The sequence below is a fragment of the Zingiber officinale genome, chromosome 1A, assembly GCF_018446385.1.
Source record: "Zingiber officinale cultivar Zhangliang chromosome 1A, Zo_v1.1, whole genome shotgun sequence".
Lineage (NCBI taxonomy): Eukaryota > Viridiplantae > Streptophyta > Magnoliopsida > Zingiberales > Zingiberaceae > Zingiber > Zingiber officinale.
Window position 1 is genome coordinate 42660391 of NC_055987.1, and position 25453 is coordinate 42685843.

At 42.7% G+C, this 25453-nt stretch overlaps 1 protein-coding gene across 1 annotated transcript; it reads left to right on the top strand.

Annotated features, from left to right (window-relative positions):
- Window positions 1-23131: 23131 nt before the first annotated feature.
- On the top strand, window positions 23132-24464 carry LOC122023833 (acid phosphatase 1-like). The gene is made up of 3 exons (XM_042582214.1): window positions 23132-23597; window positions 23831-24040; window positions 24133-24464. Exons 1-3 carry the CDS (start codon window positions 23191-23193, stop codon window positions 24311-24313), a joined length of 798 nt encoding a protein of 265 aa, XP_042438148.1. The 5' UTR covers window positions 23132-23190; the 3' UTR covers window positions 24314-24464.
- The last annotated feature ends 989 nt before the right edge of the window (window positions 24465-25453 follow it).

Genomic DNA, 25453 nt, shown 5'->3' on the forward strand with positions numbered 1-25453 from the left:
CCCAGCCAAAATTATCCTTTTTCAATCGATTGGGTTGGGATTCAATCGATTGCCACTTGTTCAATCGATCCATTGATCGATTCTGCGAGCTTTTGTCCGAGGAAAATGTTGGTGCAACCTTAGGTCAAGGTTGACCTGGTTAACCCGACTCGAGTTGACCTGACTCGTGTTGTATTTTGATGTTTGACAAGAACAAAAGAGTTGTATTTTGATGGGAGATTGTTGGTGCAACCTTAGGTCTAGGGTGACCTGGTTGACCAGAGGTGAGTTGACCTGACACGGGAAAAGTCCAAGCAGGGAGCTTGGCACGGGAAAAATCCAAGTATGGAGACTTGGCACGGAGAAGTCCAAGTATGGGAACTTGGCAAGTGGAAGTCGGAGAGGGCTCGGTAGCTCGTTCTCCGGACTAGGTCAGAGAGGGCTCGGTAGCTCGTTCTCTGGACCAGAAGTGGAAGTCGGAGAGGGCTCGGTAGCTCGTTCTCTGGACTAGGTCAGAGAGGGCTCGGGAGCTCATTCTCTGGACCGGATGGAAGTCGGAGAGGGCTCGGTAGCTCGTTCTCCGGACTAGGTCAGAGAGGGCTCGGTAGCTCGTTCTCTGGACCGGATGTGGAAAGTCCTGGTGAGTGAAGCCAGGCAGACGGATAAGTCCTGGTGAGTGAAGCCAGGCAGTGGGAAAGTCCTGGTGAGTGAAGCCAGGCAGTGGGAAAGTCCTGGTGAGTGAAGCCAGGCAGACGGAAAAGTCCTGGTGAGTGAAGCCAGGCAGATTGGAAATCCTGGTGAGTGAAGCCAGGTGAAAATCCTAGTGAGTGAAGCTAGGTGAAAGGGAAAGTCCTGGTGAGTGAAGCCAGGCAGTGGGAAAGTCCTGGTGAGTGAAGCCGGGCAGATTGGAAATCCTGGTGAGTGAAGCCAGGTGAAAATCCTAGTGAGTGAAGCTAGGTGAAAGTCCTGGTGAGTGAAGCCGGGCAAGGAAAAATCCAGATGGATCAAGGGTGATCGGACATCTGGTGTTGAGAAGGTCAAGTAGGTCAAGGGAGTGACCGGATACTTGACACGAAGAGAAAAGTCCAAGTGGGTCAAAGGGATTGACCGGACACTTGGTGGGGAGTCTTAGCAGGTCAAGGGAGTGACCGGATGCTAAGCATGATGTACCAACAGGTCAAGGTTGACCGGATGTTGGTTTGGAAGGTTTGGGACTTGGTTTGGGCAAAAACCAAGCTCTGGATCGATCAGTGAATCGATCCAGTGATACACTGGGTATCTGGATCGGTCTGGTGACCGATCAGTAACCAAACAGTAGCCTACTGAGTGTTATCTGATCGGTCTGCAGACCGATCAGGAAACAACGATCAGAAGGCAAGAAGCTCGGGAGAAAAGGAAGGGGATCGGCCCCTGGACCGATCAGAGAAAGATCTGATCGGTCCCCAGGACCGATCAGGAGCATGCCTGATCGGTCCAGACCTTAAGCACAAGTCAGGGCTTAGCCTGATCGGTCCCCATGACCGATCAGGAGCTCTGTGGACCGATCAGGATGGAGCCTGATCGGTCCACATCCTAGCCGTTGCGGAGCAACGGCTAGTTTCTTCTGTGTCTTCTTCGCAGGTTATAAAAGGAGTTCGAGGGCCTGTACCGTATTTCTTCTTCCTTCTTGCCCCTACTCCTTGCTGTGCTTGAGCTTTGCTGAGCTCTCTGCTTCGTGAAGCTTCGTGTGAGCTTCCACGACTGGTCAGTTGCTGCTGTTCTTCCGTGAAGTTGCTGCTTCATCAACGGAAACCAGTCGAAGGCAAGCAAGGTGTTTTACATTCATATTGTTTGTATTTCTTGCTGTATTTCTATCTTGTTGTTGCAAGTTATTGTGGCGAGGTTTCTCCACCCACAAGGAGTATTTATTAGCCGGTTCTTCGGGGTCTCATCCACCGACGGATTGATAGGCTTCGTCCACCTTACGGACACGCCGAGGAGTAGGAGTTTCATCTCCGAACCTCGTTACATCCCTGCGTCTAAGGTTTGATCTTCTCGTTGTCGTTTCTATTGTTTATTTCCGCTGCGCTAACCTTGATTTGTAGAAAGAAACGAACGATTTGGGGTCGGCTATTCACACCCCCCTCTCTAGCCGCGATCATCTATCCTAACAAGTGGTATCAGAGTGAGGTCGCTATTCGCCGGATTAACACCCGAGGGAGCACAAGCTAGAGATTGATCAACTCGGAGACGACATCACCATTCCACCCTTCTACGATCGCGACGACTTCGCATTTTGGAAGGTAAGAATGAAATATTTTCTTATGACTAATCTTGAGAATTGGAGTTGTGTCCAATTAGGTTTCAAGCCTCCGACGGACAAGAAAGGAGAAACCCTAGAGAAGAAGGAGTGGACCAAGGAACAAGTCCATCAATCCCTAGTCAACGATGAGGTATTGAAGATTTTTGAATTTTCTTTACCTAATGATATTTTGTGTAGGATAGGTGGATACAACAATGCCAAGGAGTTGTGGAACAACTTGGCTAAGTTCCATGAGGGGAACTCCACTTCAAGCCATGAAGAGGAGTCAAGTGAGCCAAGTAGCTCACATCATGGAGGAGAGGAATTAGAAGTTGAGGGCTACTCAACATCTAAGGAAGAAGAGAAGGAGAGTTCTTCTTCAAGAATGGAGCAAGAGGAAGAAGCTTCTACCTCCGGAAGGGATGAAGAAGAAAGTCTTCATACATCCTCAACCCTAGGTAACTCAAGCATTTCAATTTCAAATAAATTACATATAATGTGCTTTGAGTGTAGGGAATTTGGGCATTACAAGAGTAAGTGTCCAAAGAGGGTTAGAAAGACTCCACCGGCGCCAAAGGTCAAGGAAGCCGGAGTCCCAACACGCAAGGGCAAGGAGCACGTGGTGTGCTTCCAATGCAAGCGAAGGGGACACTATAGGAGTCAATGTCCGAGGGGGAGGCAACCTCACAAGGACAAGAAGACGAGCACATCGATAGGGGGAGCTAAGGCAAACCCTAAGGTAATCTCTAAGGCACATTATTGCAATAATAATAGGACACATGCTAGTAGCCTTATTGCTATTGTTAATAATGGTAAGCATGATAACATTAGAAATCGATACACATGCTTAGGTGCCAAACATGTGAGCCTAGATAAGGACAACACTAGAAATACCAACCCTAGGATTAATTCATCTAAGGCTAAGGAAAACCTAGGTAGGAATCCCAAATCAACTAGACACATGCCTAGGAATACCTCAAAGAAAAATGAAAAATTAAAAATTGAGGTATTAGAGAAGGAGAATCAAGTCTTGAGGTCAAGACTTGACACTTTGGAAAAGGCTCTTAAGAACTTGGAGAAGTCATCTCTAGGGTTTAAGGGTCAAAAACCAATGTCCAAGGACAAGAAAGGTTTGGGTCACAAACCTAAGTCCCAAATGGTCAAGCCCACTTATCACAATGTTCCATTCGATTATGGAACAAAATCTAGGGCTAGGAAGACCATCACCAAGGTCACAAGGGGAGTCACCCCTAGAATGGATCTTGATGAGTCCCAAATGAACAAGGCTTTAAAGCCTAGGAGGGTCATTAGGAGGGTTGCTAGGGAAGACATCCCTAGTGAATATTTAGTGAACCCAATGAGCTCCAATAGGTATTGGGTTCCTAGGAGCGTGATTTCATCACGCTAGATGAGTTAGGGTGTGCCAACCTTACTTGAATAGGTAGTTAACCTAATCATGGCAAAAGGTGGCACTTTAGGGTTTTTCAAGGTATAATCAAGCCTTGAAAATGAAATTAAGAATTATTCCTAAGGTGATTAGAATGTGCCAATCAAATTTGAGGAGTTTTCTAGAGTCAATCTAATTGGCACATAGTGATCTAAAAATCTTTGGTATAAGATGCTAGGTCTATTACACTTAGGAATATAGAACCTATGGCAAACTGATCAAAATTATCAAAAATGGCAACTAAGGCTAGAATTAGGTATTTTCTATACCTTTATGTGCTATTTGCCATATATTGGTTTGCCATATGTCATGTCATGACATCATATTTATTTTATGATCATTTAAAACGTCATGATAATGCTTAGGTTATTTATATGTCATGCTTTATTTAAGTTTCATACTTTATGCCATGATATCATGACATTGGCACATGTTATTATGTATGATATCATTTTATGTCATGTCATCATTTCTTGCATTAATAATCAATGAAATTGATTTAAGGTTAAAAACACAATTTGATATGGAGATCAAATTGATGTTTAGAAAATGCATGAGACCTTAGCCTAAGATAACCTAAACCTATATCTCACATCAAAATTGACTTGGATGCGTTTGATACACCTTAGATGTGTGTGAGATATTAGGATTGTGAGTTAGGATCAAGGTGCATAGCTCTTGTACCTAGATGAGCCTAATTCTAATTGGGGATCATAGGGAAAGCTTATGTACAAGTCATGTACATTTAGCCCTAAGATTATGATCCTAAATTGAAGGGTTTAAAATCATTTCAAAATTGATTTGAAAAACCTTGATGAAGCTTTTCTAGTGATAGCATTCATCATTGAACAAGTTGATACAAAGATAAGTAACTTTGAGCTATTTCAAAGACTTTTGAACTTTGTATCAAGATTTGAAAATGGAACTTATTTTCATAGAAAACTATTTTTCCATGATAGTATATGTTATGAGGAGTGTATCCTCAAAGTTTTACAATTTTTAGAATTTTCTGTGATTTTCCAGAGGTTTCTGAATTTCGGGAGAAGAAATCAGAAATCAGAAATTAGAGTTGTGGACCGATCAGAGGGGATTCTGATCGGTCCAGGGGTGCCTGGATCGGTCACCGTGACCGATCCAGGGAATCCCTGATCGGTCTGGTGACCCAACCTGCTGAATTTCGACTGTTTGTCTGAAATTGCAGCTGTGGAAGTGGTGTTTTAGAGTTCTAAAGGTTTGAAACTCTCCAAGACATTGTTGGTGCAATGGTCAAGGGGGAGTTGATCTTTAGGGGGAGTTTTACGTATTAGTCAAGGGGAGTTGACTTTTAGGGGGAGTTTTTACTCCTAATGACTTGTGTGATATGGGATTATCACTAAGTTGATTGTTGAATTTAGTATCAAGGGGGAAATTAAGGGTTTCAATGAAAGGTATGGGACTTTCATTAGGAAGAAACTCTTGACCTTGATTCACTCCTTTTGATGTGTGTCAAAAAGGAGAAGAATGTCTAGAGAATGTTCAAGGAAGAACATTGGAATTAGTGGGAGAGTTTGTTGATCACGACGAGTGAAGTTGTGAACAACGATAGCTTACTCTTCAGGGGGAGAGTTTGTTGATGTGTGCCAATAGGGGGAGAATGAAGGGTTTAAGTTAGGCCTGTTGGAGTGTATACTGAAAGCCTAAGCTTTGTAAACATTCATTATGAATAAAGAATCACATTTGGTCTAATTACATTTGTTTGTAGTTGTTCATTTAATTTATATTGTAGATAACATAGTATGTGGTGTCACATACAGAAGATGATGTTATCAGTACCTTATAAATTATAAACAGTAACTCACGACCAGAATGGAAAGGAACAAACCATTAGAAGGTCGTAGTGTAATTAGGTATTAGTTTATCTTGACTATATAAATTACACTAGTACACTCAGAGTGTATTGAGTAGGACCATTTGAGGTCGTTTCTTTTATACTGACTTTATAGAGGAACAAAGACCTCGGTTATTATGGAAGTGTGTGCTCTTAATCCTAATATAATAACAAGCACATATATTTGATATTTATTTCTTTAATTTATCAATGGGTGAGATTTAGTTCGATGAATCAATAAGCACGATAAATTGGGAAATGATATCACTTATTGTGTGTTGTTGATTATAGAAGGAAACCGTGTCCTAGAGATACTAGGTTGATAATGTCCCCAAGAGGAGCTCATAAGGATTGTCATGTTAAACCCTGCAGTGGACTTAGTCCAACATGACGATAAGGTTGAGTGGTACTACTCTTGGACTTAGACATTAATTAAATGAGTTGTCAGTAACTCACTTAATTAGTGGACATTCGATATCTTAAACAGGGAGACTAACACACTCATAATAAGAAGGAGCCCAAAAATGTAATTTGGGATTGGTGCGGTAGTTCAATGATAGTTCTCTAGTGGAATGAATTATCATTGATAAAATTAAGTTGTGTGTTGGGCGAGGGATGCTTAATTTTATCGGAGACCAAAACCAATTCCTCCTCTCGGTCCCTATCGTAGCCTCTTATTTATAGAGTTCTATACCCACCTATACCCACCTTCATACCCACCCAATAGGGGTGGCCAAGCTAGCTTGGGATCAAGCTAGGGCCGGCCTAGGTATGATTGGGTGGCGGCCCTAGCTTGAACCCAAGCTAAGTAGGGCCGGCCAAATAAATTAAAAGAAATTTAATTTTAATTTTTATTATTATGTGGAAGATATATTTTAAAGAGAATTAAAATTAAAATATCACTCTTGTAAAAGATCTACAAAAGATTAAAGAAAGAGATTAGATCTCTTTCCTTATTTGTAGATTGGAGAGATGTTTTATTTTTTCTTTAAAAATTATTCACATGTTGATAAAATTAAAATTATAGAAATTTCCTTTTATCAACCATGAAGAGATTTTAAAGAGAAATTTTATTTTTTAAAATTTCCGGAAACAAATTAGGAAGTTTTAATTGTTGATTAAAACTTGTCCTCTTTTGTTATCCAATGATGGCCGACCACTTGAAATTAATTGGGGAAATTTTATTTTATTTCTCTCAATTAAATCATGTCAAGGAAATTAAGGAAAATTTATTGTAATTAAATTTCCTAATTTGCCTAGGCCAAGGAATATAAAAGAAGGGGTGAGGGTGCCTTCACAAGACACAACATCTATTATTCCTCTCCCTCTTTTGTTCCTTGGTGTGGCCGGCCAACCTCTCCCTCTCTTCCTCTTGTGGTGGCCGAACCCTACCCTTCTATTGGAGCTCTTGTGGTGGCCGGATACTACTCGGAGAAGAAGAAGAAGAAGGAGAGAAAGCTAGCATCTCTTGGAGCTTGGTTAGTATTTTGTTTTTCTTCCTTGGTGAAGCTTCCTCTTTGTTGGCCGAACCTAGCTAGGAGGAGAAGAAGGTGATTGGTGGTTTCTCATCTCGGAAGATCGTTGCCCACACAATGTCCGAGGTTAGAAGAGGAATACGGTAGAAGATCAAGAGGTTTTCTACAAGGTATAACTAGTAAATTTTATTTCCGCATCATGCTAGTTATTTATGGAAATAATACCAAATACAAGAGGCTTACGTTCTAGTATTTGAATATGTTTTTCGAAGTTGTGTTCTTTTGTTTCTTTCTTTTCCTTGTGATTTGATTGTTCTTTTTGGTTAACCTAAAGTTATTTTAGGAAATTAAATATTAGCTTTCTATTAAAGGTTTTGTCTAGTCGGTGGTGGTTGCTCCCATATCCAAGAAGGTCATGTGCCTCGCCACGTCAGTACTGGGAACCTTTTATGAAAATTAATATTTAATGGAATTAATAACTTAAGGAGACTTGGGTCGAACGTGTTAAGTTCCGCAGGAGATCCAAGTCAAAACCTAAAAGAACAAATAGATTAAGTTTTGGATCAAACGTGTTAAGTTCCGCAGGCGATCCAAAATTTAATTTAAAAGAACACATGGTAGCTAGGAAAAGGTTCAGACCTTTGTACAAATTTTTGTACAGTGGAACCTCTAGGTTTTCCGAGTAGCAACCAACAAGGCCTTCATTATCTAAGAAGGAGGTTGCCTTCTTAGAAGGAGAATGTAAGGTTGTAACTTATGTTTCATTACCTAGTGGCATGAGGAAAGTTGAGGCTATTGGATTAGCCTAACTTAAAGGTATTGTCAAACATCAAAAAGGGGGAGATTGTTGGTGCAACCTTAGGTCAAGGTTGACCTGGTTGACCCGACTCGAGTTGACCTGACTCGTGTTGTATTTTGATGTTTGACAAGAACAAAAGAGTTGTATTTTGATGGGAGATTGTTGGTGCAACCTTAGGTCTAGGGTGACCTGGTTGACCAGAGGTGAGTTGACCTGACACGGGAAAAGTCCAAGCAGGGAGCTTGGCACGGGAAAAATCCAAGTATGGAGACTTGGCACGGAGAAGTCCAAGTATGGGAACTTGGCAAGTGGAAGTCGGAGAGGGCTCGGTAGCTCGTTCTCCGGACTAGGTCAGAGAGGGCTCGGTAGCTCGTTCTCTGGACCAGAAGTGGAAGTCGGAGAGGGCTCGGTAGCTCGTTCTTCGGACTAGGTCAGAGAGGGCTCGGGAGCTCGTTCTCTGGACCGGATGGAAGTCGGAGAGGGCTCGGTAGCTCGTTCTCCGAACTGTGGTCAGAGAGGGCTCGGTAGCTCGTTCTCTGGACCGGATGTGGAAAGTCCTGGTGAGTGAAGCCAGGCAGACGGATAAGTCCTGGTGAGTGGAGCCAGGCAGTGGGAAAGTCCTGGTGAGTGAAGCCAGGCAGTTGTGAAAACCCTGGTGAGTGAAGCCAGGCAGACGGAAAAGTCCTGGTGAGTGAAGCCAGGCAGATTGGAAATCCTGGTGAGTGAAGCCAGGTGAAAATCCTAGTGAGTGAAGCTAGGTGAAAGGGAAAGTCCTGGTGAGTGAAGCCAGGCAGTGGGAAAGTCCTGGTGAGTGAAGCCGGGCAGATTGGAAATCCTGGTGAGTGAAGCCAGGTGAAAATCCTAGTGAGTGAAGCTAGGTGAAAGTCCTGGTGAGTGAAGCCGGGCAAGGGAAAATCTAGATGAATCAAGGGTGATCGGACATCTGGTGTTAGAAGGTCAAGTAGGTCAAGGGAGTGACCGGATACTTGACACGAAGAGAAAACTCCAAGGGGGTCAAAGGGATTGACCGGACACTTGGTGGGGAGTCTTAGCAGGTCAAGGGAGTGACCGGATGCTAAGCATGATGTACCAACAGGTCAAGGTTGACCGGATGTTGGTTTGGAAGGTATGGGACTTGGTTTGGGCAAAAATCAAGCTTTGGATCGATCAGTGGATCGATCCAGTGATACACTGGGTCTGCCGAATGTTGTCGTGGCTATAGCTCCGCTAGAAGATGTTGTCGTCTCCATCGCCGCATTGCTCGGGAGAAAGGAAGGGATGGTCAGGAGCCGATGAAGAGAAATCTGATCGGTCCCCAGGACCGATCAGGATGAAGCTGGACCGATCAGGAGCATGCCTGATCGGTCCAGACCTTAAGCACAAGTCAGGGCTTAGCCTGATCGGTCCCCATGACCGATCAGGAGCTCCGTGGACCGATCAGGATGGAGCCTGATCGGTCCACATCCTAGCCGTTGCGGAGCAACGGCTAGTTTCTTCTGTGTCTTCTTCGCAGGTTATAAAAGGAGTTCGAGGGCATGTACCGTATTTCTTCTTCCTTCTTGCTCCTGCTCCTTGCTGTGCTTGAGCTTTGCTGAGCTCTCTGCTTCGTGAAGCTTCGTGTGAGCTTCCCCGACTGGTCAGTTGCTGCTGTTCTTCCGTGAAGTTGCTGCTTCATCAACGGAAACCAGTCGAAGGCAAGCAAGGTGTTTTACATTCATATTGTTTGTATTTCTTGCTGTATTTCTATCTTGTTGTTGCAAGTTATTGTGGTGAGGTTTCTCCACCCACAAGTGTTGGGATCGTTCGTACTCGGCTAGAGAGGGGGGTGTGAATAGCCGCCCCAAATTCTCGCGTTCTTCCTACAGGTAGGGTTAGTCGCAGCGGAAATACAAGGAAGAAACTGAGGAGAAGAAAAACAAACCGATGTAACGAGGTTCGGAGATGAACTCCTACTCCTCGGCGTGTCCGTAAGGTGGACGAAGCCTACCAATCCGTCGGTGGATGAGTCCCCGGAGAACCGGCTAAATATGAGCTCCTTATGGGTGGAGAAACCTCGCCACAACTACTTGCAACAGCAAGATAAGGAGTACAAATACAATAGAAGCAAGAAGTAAATACACAGCAAATGTAAACAACCCTTGCCTTCTTGTCGACTGTTGAAAAAGCAACAGCTTCTCAGACGCCAACCACAGCAGCAGCTCAGTCAGAGTCCCAGCCGAAGGAAGAAGCTCACGCGAAGCTTGCGAAGAAGAGCTCAACAAAGCTCAAGCACAACAGCACTTAGCAGAAGAGAAGAGGAAGTAGCAACAGCACGGAAGATGCCCTCATCTCCTTTATACCGCGAAGAAGAAACAGTGAAGAAGCTGGCGTTGCGTTGCAGCTAGAACTCGATCGATGCGGACCGATCAGGCCTACCGATCGGTCCCCGAACCGAGCGATCGATGCGAAAATTACATGCGTGCTACGTCGATGCGTGGACCGATCAAACTGGATCGGTCCACGACCGATCCCAACTCTTGGCTTTGAAGCTCTTCCTTCCGCGACATCGTCTCCTGATCGGTCGCCACGACCGATCGGGAAGCTCCTGATCGGTCCACGACCGATCAGGCGTCTTTCTCGTGGAGAGATTGGCACGCACCGATCGGTCACCGGACCGATCAGATAACTAGTGACTTGGTTTTGCCCGAACCAAGTCCCAAGCATTCAAACCAACATTCGGTCAACCTCGACTGTTGGTACTTCATTCCTAGCATCTGGTCACTCCCTCTGCTAAGAATTCCCCCAAGTGTCCGGTCAATCCCTGACCTACTTGGACTTTCCTCAACACCGGATGTCCGATCATCCGATCCATCTGGATTTTCCTTGCTTCACTCACCGGACTTTCACCGGCTTCACTCACCGTGATTTCCACCGCCTAACATCCCAGTTAGGACTTTCTTCCTGGCTTCACTCACGGGACTTTCCAACCGCCTAACATCCATTAGGACTTTTCCTCGGCTTCACTCACGGGACTTTCCCACTGCCTGGCTTCACTCACCAGGACTTTCCCACTGTCTGGCTTCACTCACCAGGACTTTCCACACTGCCTAACATCCCAGTTAGGACTTCTCCGTGCCAAGTCTCCATACTTGGACTTTTCCAGTGCCAAGTCTCCATACTTGGACTTTTCCAGTGCCAAGTCTCCACACTTGGACTTTTCGCGTGCCAAGCTCCCTGCTTGGACTTTTCCAGTGCCAAGTTCCCTGCTTGGACTTTTTCCGTTGCTAAGTCTCTATACTTGGACTCTTTCCCGAATCAGGTCAACCAGGTCAACCTTGACCTACGTTGCACCAATAATCTCCCAAACATTTGTCCCATATCAAGAATACAACTCTTCCACGAGTGTCAAACATCAAAATACAACTCAACTAGGTCAACCTTGACCTAAGGTTGCACCAACAATCTTCCTAAGTCAAACATCAAAATACAACTCGAGTCAGGTCAACTCGAGTCAGGTCAACCAGGTCAACCTTGACCTAAGGTTGCACCAACAATCTCCCCCTTTTTGATATTTGACAAAACCATAATCAAGTTAGGTTAATCCGATAACCTAACTTAGGTTTCCCAATGTTCTTCAATGTTCTTCCTTGAACATTATCTAGAACATTCTCCCATTCTCCAACACTCTCCCCCTTTTTGACACACATCAAAAGGAGAGAATCAAGGTTAAGAGTTTCCTCCTAATGAAAGTCTCATACCTTTCATTGAAACTCTTAATTTCCCCCTTGATACTAAACTCAACAATCAACTTAGTGACAATCCTATGTCACTAATCCTCAAAAGTCTTAAGGAGTAAAAACTCCCCCTAAGAGTCAACTCCCCTTGACAATTAGGTAAAAACTCCCCCTAAAGGTCAACTCCCCCTTGACCATTGCACCAATAATGTCTTGGAGAGTTTCAAACCTTTAGAAACTCGAAACTCAACTCCCAAAAGCTGAAATTTCAGACACCTGCTGAAAATCAGAAACTGGCACGTATTGATCGATCCTAAGACCGATCAAAAACCCCCTGGATCGGTCCCCAGACCGATCCAGCCTCATGATCACTAGATGTCTGAAATTCCGTCCCGCACCAGATCGCACCAAGCTCTCTGGATCTTACTGGATCGGTCTGCAGACCGATCCATGCTTCACTGGATCGGTCCGCAGACCGATCAGGACTTCCCTGGATCGGTCCCCAGACCGATCCAGACTCTGACAGGAGATTTCTGAAATTTCCTTCCCGAAATTCAGAAACTCCTAGAAAATTCCAGAAAGTTCAAAAAATTATGAAATTTTGAGGATACATTCCTCATAACATATACTATCATGGAAAAATAGTTTTCTATGAAAATAACTTCCATTTTTCAATCTTGATACAAAGTTCAAAAACTTTGAAATAGTTCAAGTTTAACTCAACTTTGTATCACAATGTTCAATGATGAATGCAATCACTAAGATGGCTTCATCAAGGTTTTCCAAATCAATTTCAAAATGATTTTAAACCTTTTAATTTAGGACCATAATCTTAGGGCTAAATGTACATGACTTGTACACAAGCTTTCCCTATGATCCTCCATTTCTTGAATTAGGCTCATCTAGGTACAAGAACTATGCACCTTGATCCTAATTCATGATCCTAATATCTCACACACATCTAAAGTGTATCAAACACATCCATGGCAATTTTAATGTGAGATATGGGTTTAGGTATCTTAGACTAAGGTCTCATGCATTTTCTAAACACAAATTTGATCTCAATATCAAAATGTGTTTTTCATCCTTAAATCAATTCAATTGATTATTAATGCAAGAGATGATGACATGGCATAAAATGGTATCATAAATGAAAACATGTGCCAATGTCATGATGTCATGGCATAAAGTTTGAAACTTAAATAAACATGACATAAAAACTAGCCTAAGCATTATCATGACATTTCAAATGATAATAAAACTAAACATGATGTCATGACATGTGAGGGCAAACAATCATGGCAAGATTTAGCATAAATAAATATACCTAGATTACCTATCTAAGTATCCTTAACCACTTGGCTAACTTCAAATTTAATCCTAGATTGCCCCAAAATGCCAAAATCCTAATTTTGACACTTCTTGAACTCTAGATTAATTCATGCCACTTAAAGATCAAATTTATCCTCAAAACTTGGCATGTTTCATTTTTTTTCGAGAGTTCTCTAGATTTTCCCAAATTGTGCCAATTGAGATTAAAAATGAAATTTCCAATCTTTAGGCACATTTAACTCTTCAAAGGAGTAAATGATAATTCCATTTCATTTTCAAAAGTTCTCAAAACCTTGAAAATGCTCCTTGAGTGTCAATTTCCTCAAAGTTGGGTTAACTACCCTTCTAATCGGAGTTGACACTCTCTAACCCATCTATGGGGTAGAGAAGATGCTCCTAGGAACCCAATACCTATTAGAGCTCATTGGGTTCACTAAATATTCACTAGGGATAACTTCCCTAGCAACCCTCCTAATGACCCTCCTAGGCTTTAAAGCCTTGGTCATTTGGGACTCATCAAGATCAACTCTAGGGGTGACTCCCCTTATGACCTTGGTGGTGGTCTTCCTAGCCCTAGTTTTTGTTCCATAATCGAATGGAACATTATGATAGGTGGGCTTGATCATTTGGGACTTAGGTTTGTGACCCAAACCTTTCTTGTCCTTGGGCTTTGAAATTTGACCCTTAGACCCTAGAGTTGACTTCTCTAAATTCTTTAGGGCCTTTTCTAGAGTGTTAAGTCTTGACCTCAAGACTAGATTTTCTTTCTCTAAAACCTCAAGTTTTAACTTATCATTCTTTCTTGAGGTGTTCCTAGGCATATGTCTAGTTGTCTTGGGGTTTCTACCTAGATTTTCCTTAGCATTAGATGAGTTAATTCTAGGGTTAGCATTTCTAGAATTGTTCTTATCTAGGCCAACATGCTTGGCTCCTAAGCACATGTATCGATTTCTAGTGTTAACATGCTTATCATTATTGACAATGGCAATAAGACTACTAGCATGCATCCTACTAGAATTGCAAGAATGAGCTTTAAATGTTACCTTAGGGTTTGCCTTAGCTCCCCTTTACACGTGTTTGGCCTCTTGTCCTTGTGAGGTTGCCTCCCCTTGGACATTGACTCCTATAGTGTCCCCGTTGCTTGCATTGGAAGCACACCACGTGCTTCTTGCTCTTGCATGTCGGGACTCCGGCTTCCTTGACCTTTGGTGCCGGTGGAGTCTTTCTAACCCTCTTTGGACACTTACTCTTGTAGTGCCCAAACTTCCTACACTCAAAACACATTATGTGTAATTTGCTTGAAATCACAGTGTTTGAGTTACCTAGGGTTGTGGATGTAGATGAGCTTTCTTCTTCATCCCTTCCGGAGGTAGATGCCTCTTCTTGCTCCGATCTTGAACAAGAGCTCTCCTCCTCTTCTTCCTTGGATGTTGAGTAGCCCTCAACTCCCAATTCGCTTCCTCCATGATGTGAGCTACTTGGCTCACTAGGCTCCTCTTCATGGAATTTTGCCAAATTGTTCCACAATTCCTTGGCGTTGTTGTACCTATCTATCTTGCACAAAACATTATTAGGTAAAGCAAATTCAATAATTTTTGTTACGTCGTCATTGATTTCGGATTGTCGGATTTGCTCTTTCGTCCACTCCTTCTTCTTGATAGGTTTTCCTTCCTCATCCATCGGAGGGGAAAACCCTTCTTGTACACAAAACCAATTTAACATATTAGTCCTAAGAAAATACATCATCCTTACCTTCCAATATGTGAAGTTGTCGTGAGACTCGTAGAAGGGTTGAATCGTGACATCTTCTCCATAGAGATCCATCTCTAACCCGTGCTCCCCCGGGTGTTGATCCGTCGAAGAGCGGCCTCGCTCTGATACCACTTGTTGGGATCAGATCGCGGCTAGAGAGGGGTGTGAATAGCCCCAAATTCTCGCGTTCTTCCTACGATTAGGGTTAGTCGCAGCGGAAATACAAGGAAGAAACGGGAGAAGAAAAACAAACCGATGTAACGAGGTTGGAGATGAACTCCTACTCCTCGGCGTGTCCGTAAGGTGGTGAAGCCTACCAATCCGTCGGTGGATGAGTCCCGGAGAAGCTAAATATGAGCTCCTTATGGGTGGAGAAACCTCCACAACTACTTCTTGCAACAGCAAGATAAGGAGTACAAATACAATAGAAGCAAGAAGTAAATACACAAATGTAAACAACCCTTGCCTTCTTGTCAATTGTTGAAGAAGCAACAGCTTCGCGCAACTCAGTCGGAGTCCCAGCCGAAGGAAGAAGCTCACGCGAAGCTTGAAGAAGAGCTCAACAAAGCTCAAGCACCAAAACAGCAGCTCTGTAGCAGAAGAGAAGAGAGTAGCACCGAAGATGCCCTCGTCTCCTTTATACTGCGAAGAAACAGTGAAGAAACTAGTCGTTGCGTTGCAGCGCTAGAACCTCGATCGGCGTACCGATCGGGGCCTACGATCGGTCCCGGACCGAGCGATCGGTGCGAAAATTGCATGCGTACTACGATCGATGCAGTGGACCGATCGAGGATCGTTCCACGCACCGATCCCAACTCTTGGCTTTGAAGCTCTTCCTTCGCGACATCGTCTCACGATCGGTCGCCACGACCGTCGAGCTCTGATCGGTCCACGCCGATCGGGCATCTTCTCGCGGCCATCGATCACCGATCGGTCCCGATCGAATACCGATCGATAACACATCGATCGATTCTTGATCGGTCACCAGACCGATCAGATAACTAGTGACTTGGTTTTTGCCCGAACCAAGTCCCAAGCCTTCCAAACCAACATTCGGTCAACCTCGACCTGTTGGTACTTCATTCCTAGCACCTGGTCACTCCCTCGACCTGCTAGAATTCCCCGCCAAGTGTCCGGTCAATCCCTTTGACCTACTTGGACTTTCCTCAACACCAGATGTCCGATCATCCCTGATCCATCTGGATTTTCCTTTGTCTGGCTTCACTCACCCGGACTTTCACCTGGCTTCACTCACCAGGATTTCCACACTGCCTAACATCCCAGTTAGGACTTTCTCACTGCCTGGCTTCACTCACCAGGACTTTCCAACTGCATAACATCCCAGTTAGGACTTTCCCACTGTCTGGCTTCACTCACCAGGACTTTCCACACTGCCTAACATCCCAGTTAAGACTTTCCCACTGTCTGGCTTCACTCACCAGGACTTTCCACACTGCCTAACATCCCAGTTAGGACTTCTCCGTGCCAAGTCTCCATACTTGGACTTTTCCAGTGCCAAGTCTCCATACTTGGACTTTTCCAGTGCCAAGTCTCCACACTTGGACTATTCGCGTGCCAAGCTCCCTGCTTGGACTTTTCCAGTGCCAAGTTCCCTGCTTGGACTTTTTCCGTTGCTAAGTCTCTATACTTGGACTCTTTCCCGAATCAGGTCAACCAGGTCAACCTTGACTTGCGTTGCACCAATAATCTCCCAAACATTTGTCCCATATCAAGAATACAACTCTTCCACGAGTGTCAAACATCAAAATACAACTCAACTAGGTCAACCTTGACCTAAGGTTGCACCAACAATCTTCCTAAGTCAAACATCAAAATACAACTCGAGTCAGGTCAACTCGAGTCAGGTCAACCAGGTCAACCTTGACCTAAGGTTGCACCAACAACAAGGAGTATTTATTAGCCGGTTCTCCGGGGTCTCATCCACCGACGGATTGATAGGCTTCATCCACCTTACGGACACGCAGAGGAGTAGGAGTTTCATCTTCGAACCTCGTTACATCCCTGCGTCTAAGATTTGATCTTCTCGTTGTCGTTTCTATTGTTTATTTCCGCTGCGCTAACCTTGATTTGTAGAAAGAAACGAACGATTTGGAGTCGGCTATTCACACCCCCCTCTCTAGCCGCGATCATCGATCCAAACAGAAAATGCCTCTGAATCAATCCAGGCATGAATGAATCGATCGGCTGATCAATTCAGTGAGCTTTTGCTCACGGGCCCAATCGATCAGCCGATCAATTGGGGCTTTGATTTCAGTGAAATTCAGAAATGCCCTAGAAATTCTATAAAATTCTAAAAGTCATGAAAATTCTTGTATATATTATTTAGGATATATACTATCATGAAAAAAATAGTTTTCTAAAAAACTACATCTTATTTTCAAAGATTGAGACAAACTTGAAAACTCTTGAAAACTTCAATGTTTTCTTCTAGTTTCTGTCTAATTTTTCAATGATGATTACTATAAAAAGATAGCCTTCATCAAGGTTTTTTAAAGTATATTTAAAATGATTTTCAAAACTAATTTCCAACCATATTCTTTGGGCTCAATGTACATGACTTGTACATTGGCTTTCCCAATGATTGGAGTACACATAACTATGTGTTTTGATGAAATCAAAACTCAAATAGATGCACTAAATCAACATCTTGAGTTTTGTTCATCATCCTAACATCTCACTTGTATCTAATGTGCACTAAAATACATACAAGTCACCCTATAGTCTTTGTGAGATGTAGATTTTGGTTTTGCCCTAAACTGGGGATCATGCATATCTATCTAGGCATTTTAATTTATGATCATCTACCTAGGATGTCACTTGCTAGTAAATGTCATTGTCCTCAATTATAAGGAATTTAAAACTAATGCATGATGATTTTATGGCATATATCAAAATAAGTAATTTTCAAAAGAGAACATACTATAGCTACATGATATATGTATGACATGACATAGTATTTTTGTTTGTTTTTCATAATAAGCATGACTGCAAAATATGATGTCATGGCATATGATGGGCAAACAATCATGGCAATTAGCATAAATAAAATTTACCTAGATAATCTATTTGAGTATCTTAAATCCTTAGCTAAACTAAAATTAATCCTAGATTGCCCTCATTTTCTCAAGAAAATGTCAAAACCCAACTTGACATTTCTTTTGCTCTTTTCAACTTTTATCAATTAAAGTTAAGTCCACTTCCTCAAAGTTTGACACATTTTACTCTTCCAAAGAGTAATCAATTTATCCTTTTCATTTTCAAAGGTTAACAAAAACCTTGAAAATGTCTTCAAGTGCCAACTTTATCAAGATTGGGTTAACCACCCTACCCATTTAGAGTTGACACTCTCTAAACCCTTCTAGGATATAGAGAATATTCTCCACGGAACCCAAAGCCTATTGGTGCTCCTTGAATGCTCTAGGTACTCACTAGGGATAATTTTCCTAGTTACCTTCCTAATGACCTTTCTAGAATTCTTAGATGCCTTGGTCACTTCTTCTAGGTCAAGTCTAGGGATTGTTTCCCTTGTGACTTTCTTGGTGACTTTCTTTGACTTCTTAGAAGTCTTAGTCATGTTGGTCTTGGAAAAAATACTTCTAGGGATAGCTTCCCTTATATCTTTGACTTGACCCCTAAATCTAGGATTGGTTCCATAACTATATGGAACCCTATGATAAGAAGGGGCATCCTTCTTGGCTTTGGATTTATATCCCAAACCTCTATGGGCATAGGATGACTCTTGTTTATCTAAACCTAAGTTTTGCTTATTTTGACCATTAAGAATATTTTCCATTTTTTTAAGGTCTTTTCTAACTTATCAAGTCTTGACCTTAAGGCTTGATTTTCCAACCTTAAATCCTTAGATTTTGATTTTCCTTGATTCCTATGAGCATTTCTATTTTTAGGCCTATATCTAAAATCCTTAGAGTTATTGCCTAATTTGTTATCTATTTTTCTAACCTTAGATTGAGTGGTTTTAACATAATAAGCTACATAATTTTTCTTAATTCTATCATGCTTCCTATTTTCATGATAAATAACATTAAAATGATATAAACTATTTCTAGCATGCTTTTTATCATTGCTTAAGAGAATAGGCTCGATAAATGATATCTTGGGTTTGCTCTTAAGAGCTCCCCCTTGAGTTGAGCTTCCTCCTTGGGCTTTGGCCAGTTTCTTCTCCTTAGAGCATTGGCTCCGATAATGTCCTTTTTGATGTTACAAGAAACACACAATGTGTTCCTTGCTCTTCTTTGTCACGAGGCCGACCTCCTTCGGCTTCTCCTTAACTTTTTGTGTCACTTAACCTTTCTTCTTGGCCAATTAGGGGCACTTGCTCTTATAGTGCCCATGTTCCCTACATTAAAAGCAAATAATATGACTTTTATTGTTTAAAATTGAAATAGTTATACCTTCTTTGCTTGTAGGGGTGGCACATGATCCTCCATTTGACTTTTCTTTATTTGTGGAGGTGGCACCATCTTCTTCTTCTTCATTTGACTCGGAGGTGGAAGCCTCTTTTTGCTCCAATGTCAGTGAATGACGCTCACCCTCAATCCTAGAGGTGGAGGCCTCTTCATCTTCATCCTCTTGCACATGAAACAGATAGTATGCTCCCTCTTTGCTCTTTTGATTGCACTTCTTGGACTTCTTCTTCGGAAGTTGAGCATCTCTCAACTTCGAAGTCCTCTTGATCTTGTGGCAAAAGGTGATTCGCTCGCCCCCAGTGCCCCCGCCAACCCCTCCCTAATCCAACACGGAGGAGGTAAATCACGGGTGGCTACTAGCCATTAGTGCAAATGGCCAAGACATGGGGGAGGTTATGCTCGGTCACGCTGAGTTTCGACCCCAAAAGTCCTCTTGATCTTGATTCAATGAGTCATCCTCTTTGGATTCTTCTTGGTTTAGTGCAGTGGCGGGGACCTCATGAATTTTAGCCAATTTGCTCCATAGATCCTTGGCATTTTCAAATTCTCCTACTTGCTTCAAGATGTTGCTAGGCAATAAATTGACCAATAGCTTGGTCACTTTATCATTGGCCTCACATCTTTGAATTTGCTCTTGGCTCCATTTGCTTTTCTTGAGAATTTTGCCTTTTGAATCTCTTGGAGCTTCAAAGCCTTCTATTAGAGCAAACCATTGCTCTATCTCCATCATGAAGAAATTTTTGATTCTTTATTTCCAAGAATCGAAGCTTGTCATTGTGAATGGTGGAGGCACCCTTGTGTCGTATCCAAGTCCATCTTAGAATTCCATTTGAAGTTGAGCCTTTGATAAAGTCTTTGACTTTATTGAACTTGCTTCAACTTCTTCTCCCTCTAACTCGTTGCCCTTTCCGGCGATAATTCAAGTGAAGAGCGACCTCACTCTGATACCACTTGTTAGACTCGATTTGTAACTAGAGGGGGGTGAATAGCTCATCGCGCTCATTGTCTTGCTTCACGATGATGATATGCAGCGGAATGAAACATGAAACACACTTACAATGCTAACACAAAGGATTTACTTGGTATCCACCTCAAGAAGAGGTGGCTAATCCAAGGATCCGGCTCTTACTCACTCATCCAATATAAAAACATTCCTTCTCGATAACTACCAAAGGCGGAGAAGTCTTGTACAACATCTTAATACAACAAGAAGAAAAGAAGAAGCGAATACAAAGAATCTCTTACAAGATTTACTTAAATGAAAACCCTAGCTAGCTTTTTCTTTTTGTGTGGAATGCCTCTTGATCTTGGAAATGCAGCAACACTTTGCTCCAAGACACCTTCAAGAACTGGCGTAAACCTGTGAAAGATGATTGTAAGGAGTGGAGTGGAAGAACTACCGAATCCCTGTGAGGAAAAAGGCTTTCGTGCGCTTCCTTCGTAAAGGTCATATCCCAATCGATTGACCGATCAATTGGGGAGGCTTGAATCGATCGGATGATCGATTCAGAGCATCTCTGTACTCTGTTGAAAATGACCTGAATCAATCGCTCGATTGATTCAAGCTTCCTCGTGCCTACGCGAGAAAACCAGCACCTAATCGATCGACCGATCAATTGGCGGTGCCCAATCGATCGGCTAATCGATTCGGGACCATTCTATGCTCGCGATAATGCTTCTGAATCGATTGCCTGATCGATTGGGCCAGCCTTCACTCGCAGCACACCTTCAATCGATCGGCTAATCGATTGACCTTCCTTTTACTTGCTTAACTCAAGTCCAAGGTTCCCAAACCCAACATCCGGTCAACCGTGACCTGTTGGGACTTCTTCATGCCTAGCATCCGGTCAACCTTGACCTGCTGGAACTTCTTCACCAAGTGTCCAGTTAATCCTTTGACCCACTTGGACTTTTCTCCTCATACCAAGTGTTCGATCAACCTTGCCCCACTTGGACTTACCGTCTTGTGCCAAGTGTCTGGTCCTCCATGACCCACTTGGACTTCCTTCCACCAGATGTCCGGTCACCCTTGACCCATCTGGATTTCCTTGTGTCAAGTATCCGGTTACTCCTTTGACCTACTTGGACTTCCCAACACCAGGTGTCCGATCAACCTTGACCCACCTGGATTTCCATATGCTTGGCTTCACTTACCAGGACTTTCCATCTGCCTAGCTTCACTCACTAGGACTTTTTATCTGCCTAGCTTCACTCACCAGAACTTTCACCTAGCTTCACTCACCAGGATTTTCCGTCTACTTGGCTTCACTCACCAGGACTTTCACTTAGCTTCACTAACTAATATTTTCCAAACTGTCTAACCTCCAGTTAGGACTTTCCCAATCAAGTATCCAATCAACCTTGACCTACTTGACTCTTCTTCACATCAAACTAGTCATCCCTTGACTAGAGGAGAATTGCACCAACAATCTCTCCAATCAGACGATTGCATCTGTAATATCCATATATTGTCAAACATCGAAACTCAAACATCAAGACTCAAGTTTGAGCCAACTCAAGCTTGGTCAACCTCGTCAACTTTAACCCAGAGAATATTGCACCAACAAAGCTAAGCGAAGAGGTCCCACTGTTTGGCTGAGCGGGGGAGTCGCTCGGCCGGGATTCCCTGCCTGGTCGCTCTAGGCTTTTCTTCTCCACAGTCACTCGACTCGGTAGGTTGTTCCTTGTATGGCTGGACAGGCGGTCTGGTCGAACTAGCCCTTATAAGATCGTCGCAGTTGGGAACATCTGTTCTCCTCTCTTTAGTTCTCCATCTATTGGGGTGGTCGAGCAGGAGAGTCGCTCGGCTAGAATTCCCCACCCAGTCGGACGAGCGATCTAGTCGACTTGTTGATGACCTGGCGATTCCCTACCTTTGACCGTCTTGACTTTAACTTCTACATTGGTCGCTTGTCCCATATTTGACTCATCCTTGATAGCCCCTCTTTACCACCATATCATACTCTACTCAGTCAAGTAAGTCGCGCTCAACAAGATTCGAATCAAGTTGACTTTGGATGACCCGACCTTATTAGCATATCTTATTGACATTAATTAAAATCTTTTTTAAACTAATCTAATACAAGCCCCCCACTAAGCATTGAAGTTTGAAAGCTAAGATTTATTATTATTATTATTATTATTAAAATAATAATAAATGCATAAAAGTTAAAAAGTAATAAATTATAAGAATATTAAATTGCAAATTATCTTTAGAGCCAGTTGTGTCCTTTTGTCGAGATTCTCAATTATTTGGCATCATCGAATATTTTACATATCAATCTGATCGCACTCGCATTTGAAATATTCTACTCAAGACAAATTTTTATTTCTTTTTTAAAAAATAAAAAATAATAATAAATATTTAATCTACTTATCCTCTCAATCCTTTTGATCGCTCAACCGCTCGCTCACATATAACACTAAACCCGACCGACCGGAACCGGGGACGAAACCGAACCACCCTCTGAACCACGAGCATTAAGTAGTGAATTCAAGTATCTGGCAAGAAGTGGGTGAGTCGTTGGCAGGGGAGTGAATGCATACTCGCAATTCAAGGGCAACATTAAATCTGCAAAATGTTGGGACTGAAATGAAATGTCTCTTTCAGAATCATTTTATATTATTTTAAAACTACATTTATTTTCCAAAAAATTAAAATTAAAGTCAAGACCTTTATTTTCTTAAATTATCAAAAACAAGGTCTGAGCTGAGAAGTCAAACAAGAGAACATGGAAGGCAGTAAGTGTTCGGCACATGCAAGATACATGTTCTTGCCAGCTCAATCTCATTTATAGTCAAGTCATAGTCATTACACCTTATCCACCGTCACCCACCTGCTCCTCCCTATTCATTCCAAATATATATTATTTCTTCTCTCGATCCGATCTGCTTCAATTCATAAAGAGAATTTTCAAACATATAGGAGCAGAATATAATTTTATAAACTTCAAAAATGAATTGTAGTTTATCAAATTTCCACCTTCGAGTTTACCGAATTTCCGAATGGCGCCGCGGGAGGGAGCAGTTATAAGTAGTAAGGGAGAGGAGGTTTCGCTCCTCGCAACGGCCGGCACAAGTACAACGCAGCACGTACGATGAGGCGTGAGGTTGTGTTGGTCTTCCTCAGCCTCTCCGCCGGCCTCGTCGCCGGCGACTGGAACCTCCTCAGCTACATCACCAGCAAGGGAGAAGAGGAGAGCTACAACCACCGCAGCGGCAACATGGGCTACGGGCTGCGCAACTACTGCGAGGCGTGGCGGATGAACGTGGAGCTGAACAACATCCGGGGCTTCGAGGTGGTGCCCGGCGAGTGCACCGGCCACATCGGATACTACATGACGTCGACGCAGTACGAAGTCGATCTCCACCTGGCCGCCGACATCGTCTCCCTCTTCCTCGCAGACGACTTCGTGCTGGCCGGCGACGGCAAGGACGCCTGGATCTTCGACGTCGACGACGTCCTCCTCTCCACCGTCCCCTACTACAAGGCACACCAGTTCGGGTACGTCCCGGTTCGATTCCCGGTCTGATCCCGGTTCGACCAGAAATTTAAGAGTTGAAAATCGAAACTAACCCAACCGACTAAGTGATTCGATCCAAATGGGCTTTTTTTTATTGAACCAGACCAATTTGACTCGATCAACCAACTAAACAATAATCATCCATGGTCACGACTAGATCCTAGTCAAACCGTCAACAATAGTTAGCTTACTTTTTTGATATATTCGGATGTAGAGGGACCAAGCTTGATAAAAAAAGCTTGGAGGCATGGATGTCGGAGGCGAGTGCACCGGCAATCGAGCAAATGAGGATGTTGTTCCACAAGATCAGAAGAAGAGGGCTGAAGGTCTTTATTTTGTCTTCGAGGGCAGAGCATCTCAGAGAAGCCACCGTTAACAACCTCATCTCAGTTGGCTACCATGGCTGGACAGATCTCATATTGAGGTTGATTTATTTTTTGGGATTTATTTTGAATCGACAACAATTGAATTTGTTTTTGTTTTTGATTTTGATTTTGATTTTTAATTTGTACGTAGGTCGAAGGAGGAGGAGGAAAACAGCAGTGCAGAGGAGTACAAGGCAAAAGAGAGGAGCAAGTTGGCTCACGAAGGGTACCGTTTGTGGGGAATAGTTGGGAGCCAATGGAGCAGCCTTGGGGGATACACAACTGCAAGAAGAATCTTCAAACTGCCAAATCCAATGTATTATGAGTACTGATGAAAGAGAAGAACAACTCATTGTCTGTCTTCTCTTGTGCTTTGTCATCTTTTAATTTTCCCAATGTAGCTTTCTTTCTGTTGGATTTTGGGTCTTCCATTTCATGAAAACTTTTGTTGGCTGTTGTTTTGGCCTTCTTTTTTTTGATATACATTATATATATATAATAATGGAATCAATTATTTTGTGAGGGAAGTTGAGTGATTGAAGTTAACTAGGAGGCTTTCCGCAAATGACTATATTTTCTTTAGTGATATGGACGGATCTTTATAAGTTAACACGAGTAAGAAAGGTCCGGCAAAGACTTTTTTTTAATGTTTAATTGTATAAAAGGTGATTCCACCAGAACGGTTTCATATATTTTGAAAGAGAATAAATTACTAGGGGCATTTAGTCCTCTATTGAAGAGAGAGAACAAATATAGTGAGAGCATGTTAGAGATCCAAGTGTTTAAAAGGTAATTAAGAAGGATGCTCCCAAGATTATTTATGCAATCGTTCCTCAAGTTAAGATTGATCAGTTTGAAAAATCTTGAATAGATTTGAATTTGAAATTCGATGTTTCGATAATATGTTATGGACAACATGTTTAGACAATATATTATGGGGCATATGAGAGAGAAGTCAAATAGGTCATGGAGAATTGATACTTGACTGGTAAAGTCCGAACTAGGGGTTAGACAATGATAAAGTCCTAATTAAGGATTAGGAAATGGTAAAGTCCTAACTAGGGTTAGACAAGGATAAAGTCCTAACTAGAGGGTTAGGCAAAGAAAGTCCAAGTGGGTTAGGGAGGATCGCACATTGGCAAGGAAAGTCTCAACTGTGGTTAGACAAGCAAAGTCCAAGTGGATCAAGGAAGGATCGCACGTTGGTAAGGAAAGTCTTAACTATGGTTAAGCAAGAGGAAAATCTAAATGGGTTAAGGAGGACCGCATTTGGTGATCAGAAGTCCAACCAAAAGTTGGCAAATTCAAGTGGGTCAAAAGTGTTGGTTGCTACACCTGGATTCTGTTCTGTTCCCCTGTACAAAAATTTGTACAAGCACAGAACTTAACCTAGCTACCAATGTGTTCTACTAAAGTTAAACTTGGATTGCAAACGATGATTAACATTATTAATCCAAGTTGCTCTTCAGAAG

Coding starts and splice junctions, on each gene's coding strand:
- LOC122023833 (XM_042582214.1), top strand. CDS start 23,191: ATGAGGCGTGAGGTTGTGTTGGTCTTCCTCAGCCTCTCCGCCGGCCTC. Junction 23,598..23,830: donor TACAAGGCACACCAGTTCGG/GTACGTCCCGGT, acceptor ATTCGGATGTAG/AGGGACCAAGCTTGATAAAA. Junction 24,041..24,132: donor TGGACAGATCTCATATTGAG/GTTGATTTATTT, acceptor ATTTGTACGTAG/GTCGAAGGAGGAGGAGGAAA.